At 43.3% G+C, this 12,791-nt stretch overlaps 1 protein-coding gene across 2 annotated transcripts in view; it reads right to left on the bottom strand.

Moving 5' to 3' along the window:
* The window catches only part of cluap1 (clusterin associated protein 1), a 55,048-nt gene that overhangs the window by 2,228 nt on the left and 40,029 nt on the right, over positions 1 to 12,791 (bottom strand). For both annotated transcript variants that reach the window (XM_073060028.1, XM_073060027.1), the window contains exons 8-11: positions 10,164 to 10,305; positions 9,468 to 9,540; positions 6,500 to 6,610; positions 927 to 982 (exon numbers count right to left, since the gene is read on the bottom strand). In XM_073060028.1, coding sequence (XP_072916129.1) covers positions 927 to 982; positions 6,500 to 6,610; positions 9,468 to 9,540; positions 10,164 to 10,305 — 382 coding nt within the window. The remainder of the gene's footprint in view (positions 1 to 926; positions 983 to 6,499; positions 6,611 to 9,467; positions 9,541 to 10,163; positions 10,306 to 12,791) is intronic.

Here is a 12,791-nt window from a genome sequence, read left to right as displayed (position 1 = left end):
AATGTGTTTAGTCACATCCTCAAAAAATTCAATCAGGCTTGTAAGGCACGACCTGCCCTTTACCAAGCCATGCTGACTACTCCTAATCATATTATACCTCTCCAAATGTTTATAAATCCTTCCTCTCAGGATCTTCTCCATCAACTTAGCAACCACTGAGGTAAGACTCACTGGTCTATAATTTCCTGGGCTGTCTCTACTCCCTTTCTTAAATAAAGGAACAACATCCACAACCCTCCAATCCTCTGGAACCTCTCCCGTTGCCATTGATGATGCAAAGATCATCGCCAGAGGCTTAGCAATCTCCTCCCTCACTTCCCCACAGTAGCCTGGGATACATCTCGTCTGGTCCCGGCGACTTATCCAACTTGATGCTTTCCAAAAGCTCCAGCACATCCTCTTTCTTAAAATCTACATGCTCAAGCTTTTCAGTCTGCTGCAAGTCATCACTACAATCACCAAGATCCTTTTCCATAGTGAATACTCAAGTATTTACTGAAACATCTAAAACATCTATAACCTCTGCTTTAAATATATTCAATGACTTGGCCTCCACAGCTGTCTGTGGCAATGAATTCCACAGGTTCACCACCCTCCAGCTAGAGAAAATCCCCCTCATCTGTTCTAAAGGGATGAGACTGGGCTGGGCTGGGCCCTCTGGTCCTAGACACAGCCACTATGGGAAACATCCATTCCATCCAGCCCTTTCAATATTCAATAGATTTCAATGAGATTCCCTCTCATTCTTCTAAACTCCAGTGAGCACAGGCCCAGAGCCTTCAAATACTCCTCATATGTTAACCTTTTCAATCCTGGAATCATTCTCATGAACCTCTCCAATGGGTGATTGAAACAAATGACCATCGAATCAAGCCATCTCCAACCCCAGGAACAAACATTAGGTCTGAAGCAGTTTGATCTCTTACCTCATCCTCCGTGTCAGCTCCATGCATCGTCCCGACCACTCGACCACCAACTCTCCCTGTGAATAGTTACCCATTCATTAACACTGGATGTCCATGTATTAAAAATCACTAAAGCCATATACTTGAGCTGTGGATCCAAAGGTCAAACAGGATTAAGCTTTGTCAGTAAAGGTAGAACTGGATGTAACAGTATAAAATGAAAAACAATTAATATTGTTACGGCTTGTGATCAGTCAACATCAAGCATTGTTGAAATAAAATTCTCAGCTTTTGCTTTGGGGCTGATTGTTCCCTGAAACGCAGGTCTCTACCGGCCTCAGACTGAGCTATTGAAAAGGCCTGTTATTTCCTGACACTATAATTCCCTTGTAATGTAAAATAGTGGGTTAATTGGTCATTGTAAATTGTCCTGTGATTAGACTAGTGTTAAATTGACGGGTTGCTGGGCCGGAGGACCTGATCGGTGCTGTATCTCTAAATTAAATAAACAAGATTGCTCAGCCAGCACAGACTCGATGGGTGGAATGGTCTCATATAGCATCCCATTTGCCTGTAATGTATTCTCAAATGCACCAATCACCCTACCACCACATGCAGGGTAGTGAACAATTAACCTCCAATCCAGCTCAGGAAGACAAGACCCGTAATGGATAATGAGACCAGAGAAATAATAATGAGGGACAAGGAGATGACAGATGAACTAAATGAGCATTTTACATCAATCTTCACGGTGGAAGACACTAGCACTGTGCAAGATGTTGAAGTGTACGAGGGAGGAGAAAATGATAGTAATGTAGTTACTGTTACAAGGGAGAGGCTGCTCAAAAAGCTAAGTCACCCTGACCAGATGAACTGCACCCTCGGGTTCTGAAAGAGGTAGCAGTAGAGATTGTGGAGACAATAGTAATGATCTTTCAAAAATCATTGGACTCTGGCATGGTGCCAGAGGAATGGAAGTTGCAAATGTCACTCCACTCTTTAAGAAAGGAGGAGGGAACAGAAAAGGAATTATAGACCAGTTAGCCTGACCTCAGTAGTGGGAAGACATTGGAGTCAATTGTTAAGGATGAAGTGATGGAGTACTTGGTGACACAAGACAAGATGGGACAAAGTCAGCATGGTTTCCTTGAAGGAAAATCTTGCCTGACAATCCTGTTGGAATTCTTTGAGGAGATTACACATAGGATGGATAAAGGGGATGCAGTGGATGTTGTATACTTGGACTTTCATAAGGCCTTTGACAAGGTGCCACACATGAGGCTGCTTATCAAGTTACCCACGGTATTACAGGAAAGTTACTAACATGGTTAGAGCACTGGCTGATTGGTAGGAAGCAGGGAGTGGGAATAAAAAGATCCTTTTCTGGATGGCTGCCAGTGACTAGTGGTGTTCCACAGGGGCAGTGTTGGGACCGCTTCTTTTTATGCTGTATATCAATGAATAGATGGTGGAATAGATGGTGGAATAGATGGTTTTATTGCAGAGCTTGCAGATAATACAAAGATTAGTGGGGGGGGGGGCAGGTAGTGCTGAGGAAACAGGAAGGCTGTAGAAGGACTTAGACAGATTAGGAGAATGGGCAAGAAAATGGTAAATGAAATACAATGTTGGAAAATGCATGGTCATGCACTTTGGTAGTAGAAATAAATGTGCTGACTATTTCCCAAATGGGGAGAAAATCCAGAAATCTGAGATGCAAAGGGACACCCTAAAGGTTAGCTTGCAGGTAGAGTTGGTGGTGAGGAAGGCAAATGCAATGTTAGCATTCATTTCAACAGGGCTTGAATACAAGAGCAGGGTTGTGATGCTGAGGCTTTATACGGCACTGGTGAGGCCTCACCTTGAGTATTGAGAACAGTTTTGACTCTTCATCTAAGAATAAGAAAAGATGTGCTGGCATTGGAGAGGGTTCAGAGGAGGTTCACAAGGATGATTCTGGGAATGAAAGGGTTATCATATGAGGAACATTTTATAGCTCTGAGTCTGTACTCACTTGAACTTAGAGGAAGAGGGAAGGATCTCATTGAAACCTTTTGAATGTTGAAAGGCCTAGACAGAGTGGATGTGGAAAGGTTGTTTCCCATGGTGGGGGAGTCTAGGACAAGAGGGCACAGCCTCAGGATAGAGGGGAGTCCATTCAAAACAGAGATCCAGAGAAATTTCTTTAGCCAGAGGATGGTGAACTTGTGGAATTTATTACCACAGGCAGCTGTGGAGGCCAGGTCATTAGGTGTACTTAAAGCAGAGCTTCATTGGTTCTTGACTGGACATGGCTCAAAGGTTACAGGGAGAAGGCCATGGAGTGGGGAAAAAAGAATCGGCCATGATTAAATGGCAGAGCAGACTCAGTGGGCCAGATGGCCTAATTCTGCTCCTATGTCTTATGGTCTAATAATCTGCCATCCAAGCATTCAGAGATCCTGATTCTGAATGGGTAATTCTGCTCATCAGGGTCCTGGTTCCCATTGCTTCTTTATACACAGCCAAGCTATAAAAAAATTTATAATTAATGTGGTAAAGTCAACTAGAGTGTATTTAAGTACTAGGTTACTAACATCCGATGATGCAGAAGACCCAAGCCTGTTGGGTTACTGGAGGTTTACTCTACAGTTAGACTACACGTTGGGGAAATCCTCAGTTACAGGGAGAAGGTGGAACTTCCATGCAAAAGCATCAACTGGAGTCAAGATAGAACTGACTCACTGGAGATGAAACAACAGCTCTCCACTGCACCACCCTGCAGTCCAGTGTCAAACTGTGACTTCTACTGTGGACCTGATAAATGTCAAGTTCAGGTGCCCAGACACTTGGGGCAGTGTAGCAGGGCACTGTGCTAAGGGTCAATTACACATGGAGTAAGTATGACAATTTCTTTCCTAAAGAGCACCTGTGAAGGGGGCAAGCTCCTGGGACAATCACCACCTTATTCCAGAGTGATATAATTCCATAGCTGTTATGGTTGTGATTGAATAATGCTATCCAGAGACCCAGATTCAATCCCACTACTATCTGTGTTTGTACATTCTCCCCGTGCTCGGTTTTCCTCCCATGTTAAGAGAATTTATGGGTTAGTAGGTTGGACTCATTGGGCTGGGAGGGCCTGTTACCATAATGCAATCATTAAATAAAACTAAACATACTTGTTGATTAGTCTAGGTCTTTGTTTGGTCATCCAACAACTTCACTGTGGGGAGTACAATTACAGTGTTTATCTACCATTCTTGGTTAAGAGCAGCTGGGCTGTCAAATGCTGTATTGAATGAAGGCATGAACCAATGTGGACCGAAGACATGATATCAGTGACGGGGCCCAATGTCCTGCTGAATAGCTGTACACAGGAGGCAGCTAGGAACAACGTGAGTCACAGAATCATACAAAAGTACAGCACAGAAACCCGCCCTTTAGCCCACCTGGTCCATGTTGAGCTATTTAAACTGCCTACTCTCATCAACCTGCACCAGGACCATAGCCCTATCCATACTTCTCTTCAACAATGAAATATAACTCACATGCACCACTTGTGTTGACAGTTTGTTCCACACTCTCAAGTTTCAAGTGAAAAAGTTTCCCCTCATGTTCCCCTTAAACTTTTCACATTTTACCCTTAACCAATGACCCACCCAACCTCAGTGGAAAAAGCCTGCTTGCATTTATCCTCTCTATACTCCAAATAATTGTGTATATCTTTATCAAATCTCTCCTCAATCTTTTACATTCCAAGGGATAAAGTCATAACCTATTCAATCTTTTCTTATAACTCAGGTCCTCCAGTCTCGGCAACATCCTTGTAAATTTTCTCTGTACTCTTTTAACCTTATTTACACCTTTCCACTAGGTAGGTGACCAAAACCGCACACAATACTCCAAACTAGGCCTCACCAATGTCTTACACAATTTCAACATAAGCTCATCTCTTGTACTCAACACTTAGATTTATGAAGGCCAATGTGCCAAAAGCTTTCTTTATGACCCTATGTACTTGTGATGCCGCTTTCAATGAATTACGGATCTGTATTCCCAGATCTCTTTGTTCTACCACACTTCTCAGAACCCTACCGTTCACTGTGTAAGACCTACCCTGGTTGGTCCTGCTGAAGTGCATCACCTCACGACTGTCTGCATTAAATTCCATCTGCAATTCTTTTAGCCCATTTTTCCAGCTGATCCAGATCACACTGCAAGCTCTGATAGTCTCCCTTGCTGCTACTACACCCCCAGTCTTGGTGTCATCTGCAAATATGTTGATCCGGTTAACCACATTATCATCCAGACCATTGATATATAGATGACAAGCACCACTCCCTGCAGCATTCTCCCAGTCACAAACCTACAGTGAGAGAGGTAACCATCTACTCCCACTCTCTGGCTGATCCCAGAAACCCAGTGTCTAATCCAATTTACTACCTCATCCCGAGTGCTGAGAGAAACAGGAGGGACATAGAAAACAAGTACAACAGAGGAAAGAATCCTGATTTGAATTTAGAAACCAAAAAATCAGATTTTGCTGGATAGATTCAATTGAAACCTGTCAGAAATTTCAAATGGGAAGGGTCTGGTATAAGATTCAAATAATGGCTGTAGGAAATGACTGCACAAGATCCTTATCAGTGTTGATGAGCAGAGAAATCCTGGAGTCCAAGTTTATAGCTCCCTGATGATGATTACACAGATTGATAGGGTGGCTAAGGTGGCATATGCCATATTGCCTTTATTAGTCGAGGCAATGAGTTCAGAAGTTAGAGAAACTTGGGTTGTTTTTTCTGGAGTGCCGGAGACTGCTGGGAGACCCGACAGAGATTTACAAGATTAATGAGAGGCATAGATAGAGTGGACAGAGAATATCTGTTTCCCAGGATTGAAATGTCTAATACCAGAAGGCATGCATTGAAGGGGAGAGAGGCTAGGATTAAAGGGGATGTGAGGGGTAAGTTTTGCACTCAGTTGTGAATGCTGGAATGCACTGCCTGGTGGTAGAGGCAAATACATTAGAGGCTTTTAAGAGATGTTTGGATAGGCTCAAGGATGTAAGGAAGATGGAGGGATATGGACATGGTGTAGGTAGGAGGGTTTAGCGATTTGCTTTTTAGCTGGTTAGGCACAACACTATGGGCTGAAGCTTGTTCCTGTGCTGTACTGTCCTATGTTCCATGTTTAGATAAGAAAAATAGAAGGATATGGACACTTCCTACACAATGTCCATTGAAGAGATTAGCCAGCCATTTGATTACTAATTTAATTGGCTCAGCACATTGTGGGCTGAAGGGCCTGTTCCTGTGCTGTACTATTCTAATTCCACCCATTCCCACGTACAGGGAACAGATCCATTGCTCAGAAACCCCCTAAAACATCCTCTTCCATCCCGATAAAGAATCTTGGCCTGAAGCATTGAAAATGCTGCCATCAATAAGATTTCCCTTCATAGATGCTGCCTGACCTGCTGTCTTCCTCCAGCAATTTGTGTGTGTGCTGCTCCATTTCCAGCATCTCCTGTGTCCCGAGGAAGCTGGAAAGGCCTACAAACGGCTATTCACATTAGCCCCAACAACATCCTGAAACAAGGTGTGGCTTCCTACCGTGAACTGGCAGCTCCCTGGTGAGTCGTGGCTTCAGTGCTCTTCCGTCCTCCAGGTCAGTGTCTGAGCTATCGTCCTCCTGCATGTCAGAGTCAGAATCTTCATCTTTTCCTGTTTGTCAGAAGCAACAACAACCTCCATTTACTTATCACCCTTAATGCAGGAAAGCTTTCCAAAATACCTTTTGTATCTGCAGAGGGCAAATGCACTCATCAGTCATCTCCCTACAGCCAGAACATCAAAAACCAGAGGTGAGGGGGGTGAGATTTAGGAAGAATTTGAGGGACAACTTTTTCCTAAATATAGACTGAGTGTGGTATCTTGATATATTTTTTAATTTAGAGACACAGCACGGTAATGGGCCTACTGGACCAGTGAGTCCGCACTGCCCAATTACACCCATGTGATCAGGAATCTACTAACCATACACCTTTGGAAAGTGGAGCACTGGAGGAACTCCATGCGGTCACGGCAAGAACATACAAACTCCTTGCAGACAGTATTGGGAATTGGATCCCAGTTTCTGGTGCTGTCATAGTGTTATGTTGACCACTACACTATCATACCACCCAACAAATCTATGTGGAATGAGCTGCCAGAGGCAGGTACAACAACAACTTTTAAAAAGATGGTTGGATAGGTGCATAGGTTGAAAGGGCTCAAAATTCTAAGTAAATTTATTATCAATATGTCACCATATACAACCCTGAGATTCATTTTCTTGTAAGCATACACAGTAAATCCAAGATACACAGTAGAATCAATGAAAGGCCACTCCCAACAGGATGGACAAGCAATGCAAAAGACAACAAACTGTGCAAATGCAAAAGGGATAAAAATGAAATAATAATAATAAATAAACAATAAATATTGAGAATGTGAGGTGAAGAGTCCTTGAAAGTGAGTCCAATGGTTGTCAGAACATTTCAATGAAGGAGAGCTGAGGTAAGATAAATGGAAATAAGACCATAAGACATAGGAGTAGAATTAGGCCATTCAGCTCATCGAGTCTGTTCTGCCATTCCATCATGGCTGATCCTGGATCTCACTGAACTCCATATACCTGCCTTCTTGCTATATCCTTTGATGCCCTGACCGATCAGGAAACGATCAACTTCCACCTTAAATATACCCAAAGACTCCACCTCCACCACAGTCTGTGGCAGAACATTCCACTGTGGCTAGAAAAATTCCTCCTCACCTCTGTTCTAAAAGGTCGCCCTTCAATTTTGAGGCTGTGCCCCCTTGTTTTAGATACCCCCTCCTCTCCATATCTAAATTATCTAGTCTTTTTAACATTCAGTAGGCTTCAATGAGATCACCACGTATTTCTAAATTCCAGTGAGTACAGGCCCAAAGCTGCCAAATGCTCCTCATATGTTAACCCCTTCGTTCCCAGAATCGTCCTTGTGAACCTCCTCTGGATTCTCTCCAATGACAGCACATCCTTTCTGAGATATGGGGCCCAAAATTGTTGACAATACTCTAGTGCGGCCTGACTAGAGTCTTATAAAGGCTTAGCATTACCTCCTTGTTTTTATATATTAATTCCCCTTGAAAGAAATATCAACACTGCTTTGCCTTCTTTACCACAGACTCAAACTGTAAATTAACCTTCCTAAAGTCTTGCAAAGGGACTTCTACATCCCTCTGCATCTCTAATGTTTGGACCTTCTCCCCATTTAGATAATAGTCCACACTGTTGTTCCTTTTACCAAAATGGTATCATACATTTCTCAACACTGTATTCCATCTGCTACTTTTTGCCCATTCTTCAAATTTGTCTAAGTCATGCTACAATCATGTTGGTTCCTCAGCAACACCTACCCCTCATCTACCTCACATCATCCGCAGACTTTGTCACAAGGCCATGAATTCCATTAACAAAATCATTGACAAACAATGTGAAAAGCAGCGGTCCCAATTCTGACATCTGAGAAACACCACTAGTCACCAGCAGCCAACCAGAAAATGCCCCTCTCTGCCTCCTGTCAGCCATTTCGCAATCCATGTCAATATCATGTGTGGCACCTTTATCAAATGCTTTCTGAAAATCCAAGTAAATGACATCCACTGCCTCTCCTTTGTCCACCCTGCTTGTATTTCCCAGAAGGATTCTAACAGATTTGTCAGGCAAGATTTCCCGTTACAGAAACCATGCTGACTTTGACTTCTTTTATCATTAGTCTCCAAGTTCTCCAAAACCTCACCCTTAGTAATAATAGACTAACACTTTTCCAACCACTAAGGTTAAGCTAACTAGCTCATAATTTCCTTTCTTTTATCTTCCTCCCTTCTTAAAGAGTGGAGTGACGTTTGCAATCTTCCAGTCCTCTGGGACCATGCCAGATGGGTACTGACTCACAAACACTGAGAACCCATCGGTTTGAGAGGAATGCAAACTGAGGTCCCAAAAGCAGTGGAACACCCAATCTCTCCTGATTCAGCCTGTGTGTGAATGATAGCATAGCAGTGAGCACAATAGAGTTCAGAGCTCAACTGCAGCATCCTCTGTAAGCAATTCCTTCCTGTGAACCATGTGGGTTTCCTCCCAGTCACTTGGAGGCTAATCACAAACAAGAGAAAATCAGCAGTTCAAAGGGTGGAATGGCCTGTTCTGTGCTGTTTCTCTAAATAAAATAAACTGGAACTGGGATTCCCAGAAAACAAATCAGCAAATGAGCATTAGTGAATGAGCACCCATAGCTCGTGTTGCCCTTCATAAAGTACTCACTCCTGGGGGCAAGGACCAACCCAAGCGTGACACCAGACTGTATCTGACAATTTAAAACCAAAATAGTTTGTGCATTGCTCACCCAGGCTTGGCTTCAACAGCATCTGCACAAGCCTATGTCAGCCTAAACAGTTCACTGCCGGAACAAGACCTCTACCATTAACCTGGCTGGGTTGATTGATCAGCCTAGCACTACAGATTATAGAGTTTAACACACATAGGAATTCACCATACCAGAGTTTTTCATCAGTCTCTTCTCTTCCTCCTTCAGTTTATTTTGCATCAGCCGCAGGGTATTTTCAGTTTCCTAAGGGCCGGAAGGAATGTTCGGTGATTAACAACCAAAGCTGGAATATTTTATCAGCAAGAATTCTGTTTTAATATCATAAGATGTATGAGCAGAATTAGGCCAATTGGCTCATCGAGTCTGCTCCACCATTCCACCATGGCTGATTTATTAATTATCCCTCTCGTATCCTTCTCTTGCCTTTCTCCATAACCTTTGATACCCTGACTAATCAAGAATCTATCACGCTCAACTTTAAATATATCCAATGACTTTGCCTCCACGGCCGTCTGTTGCAATGAATTCCACATACGTATGCATAACACTCTGGCTAAAGAAATTCCTCCTCATCTCGGTTCTAAATGGTCGTTCTTCTATTCTGAGGCTGTTCCCCCAGTCTTAAACTCTATCTAGGTCTTTCAATATTCAATTGGTTAACAATCTGCCTGTTTAAAGCGGAGGAAGACGAAGCAGCTGAAATGGCTGTGGGTTGAGCTGAGCTGATCATCTCCAGCACATGATCGTTTTCAATGGAACGAGGGCAAGAAGGAACCTCTGTTCACTCTGGGAGGAAAAGAAGTTACTGAATTTAAGGCAAACTAGCTCTGGCACCACTGCTTGCGCTACCATCTTGCAGCACCTACCTCGAATCTCTCCTGCTCCACCCTGTGCAGATCTTCGAGCTGCTGCTCTAGGTAACACAGGTTACGGAACTTCTCCACGTAGGTCTCGTACTGTTTCTGCAGTTCCTCCTCGATCTTCTCATACTCGTCCATGAACGCCGGCCTGAGACACAACGGACCTCAGACTCACAATCACATTTATCAAACACATTGAAACATACAGGGAAATGGGTCGCTTCTGTTAACAGCCAACATGCCCAAAGATTTGCTGCAGGCAGCCCACAAGTGTCACCACATATTTCGGTGCCAAAAGAGCATGCCCACAATGTTCAGCAGAACAACAGCAACAATAACAGTAGAACAATCCCCTTTCCTACCCACCCACACACAAACAGACAGGCAGGCCTCCAAACTTAGGACAGGCCACCTCTGGGCCTCCAGTCCATGGTTCCACACTCACAGACATTGGCTCTCTGACCTCTGGAACTCCCAGCACCTCACTCCCCTGTGCCAAACAGCAGTCAGCACATTCCTACATCACTCTAGTTAACAAGGTCAGGAGAAATACATACATCAGGCAATTCCTTTGAATAGTAAGGAATACAGGAGTACACTCACAGAGGAAATCAGAAAAGCATAAAGAGGCCATGAGCTGTTGCAGGCAGATAAGATTTTTAAAATGTCTGGGGGACCTCATCAGCACCAATGAATGCAAATAAAGCCTCTATTTAATTAATAAGCCTGCCTGGGCTATTCACACCGGTTTTAAATAACTGAATCATCCTATTTCTGGTCAGAGATCATAGGGCTGTGTGATCCACAAGACCATAAGATATAGGCTATCTGGCCTATCAAGCCTGCTGCTCCATTTCATCATGGCAGACCCATTTTTCCTCTCAGCCCCAGTTTCCTTCCTTCTCCCCATATCCGTTCATGCCCCGCCCATTCAAGAATCTATCAGCCTCTGCTTAAATACATATAATGTCTTGTCCTCCACAGCTGCCTGTGGCACTGTATTAAACAGATTCAACACTCCCTGGCTCAAGAAATTCCTCCATATCTATGTTCTAGAACGATGCCCCTCTATTCTTAGGCTATGTCCTCTAGTCTGAGACTCTCCCACCATAGGAAACATCCTCTCCACATCCAGACTATCAATAGGTTTCATCATTCAATAGATTTCAATGAGGTCGCCCTTCATTCTTCTCAATTCCAATGACCACAGGCCCAGAGCCATCAGACTCTTTTCATATGACAAGCTGTTCAATCCAGGAGTCAGTTTCCTGAACCTCCTTTGAACCCTCTCTAGTTTCAGCAATCCTTTCGAAGATTAAGTAGCCCAAACCTGCTCACAATACTCCAAGTGAGAACTCACCAATGCTTTATAAAGTCTCAACATTATACCTGCTTTTATATTCTAGTTCTTTTCAAATGAATGCTAACAATGAACTTGTCTTCTTCACCACAGACTCAACCTGCAAATTAACCTTTTGAGAATCCTGCACAAGGACTCCCAAGACCCTTTGCACCTCAGTTTATGTGTATTTTCTCTCCATTTAGAAAACAGCCAACCCTTTCATTTCCTCTACCAAAGTGTAGGACCATACACTTTCCAACACCGTATTCCATCTGCTATTTCTTTACCCCACTTTCCTAATCTATGTCCTTTTGTAGCCTCGCTACTTCCTCAAAACTACCTGCACCTCCCTCATCTTCATATCATCTGCAAACTCTGCAACAAAGCAATCAATTCCATCATCCAAATCATTGACATATAATGTAAAACAAATTGGTCCCAACACAAATCCCTGTGGAACACCACTAGTAATGGGCAGTCAGTCAGAAAAGGCTCCTTTTATTCCCACTCTTTGCCTCCTGCCAAACAGCCACTGCTTTATCCACATTAGAATCTTTCTGTAATACCATGGGCTCATAACTTGTTAAGCACTTTGTCGAAGGGCTTCTGAAAATCCAAGTACACAACATCAACCAATTCTCCTTTGTCTTTCCTGCTGTTATTTCTTGAAAGAATTCCAACAGATTTGTCAGGCAAGATTTTCTCTTAAGGAAACCATGCAACTATGGCCCATTTTGTCATGTGCCTCCAAGTATACTGAGAACTCATCTTAGTAATCGACTCTAACATCTTCCCAACCACTGAGATCAGACTAACTGGCTTATATCATGGACCACATAAGTACCAATGACATGCGTAGGATGAGTGACGAGATTCTGCATAGAGATTTCAGGGAGTTATTTGCTATGTTTAAGGGCAAGACCTCCAGGGTTGTGATCTCAGGACTGCTACCCATGCCACGTGCTAGTGAGGCCAGAACGAGGAAGATTATATAATTTAATACATGGTTAAGGAATTTGGTGCAGGAGAGAGGGCATAAGATTTTTGGATCATTGGGCTTTCCCAGGAAAGATGGGACCTGTACAGAAGGGACTGTTTGCACCTGAACAGGAGCGGGTCTAATATAGCAAGATGGTTTGTTAATGCTACACCGTGAGGTTTAAACAAGAGTTGCAGGAAGATGGGAATCAGAGTGCCAGAACAGTTAGTGGAGAGTTTGTGGAGGCAGATGTTGGTAAGACCTCAGACAAAGTTAGGAATCAAAAGATTGAGCATGGTGTGACTAGTTGACA

This window comes from Hemitrygon akajei, chromosome 11 (genome assembly GCF_048418815.1).
Source record: "Hemitrygon akajei chromosome 11, sHemAka1.3, whole genome shotgun sequence".
In the NCBI taxonomy this organism is placed as follows: domain Eukaryota; kingdom Metazoa; phylum Chordata; class Chondrichthyes; order Myliobatiformes; family Dasyatidae; genus Hemitrygon; species Hemitrygon akajei.
Note: the sequence above shows the minus strand (reverse complement) of the source record. Positions and strands in the feature narration are given on the sequence as shown.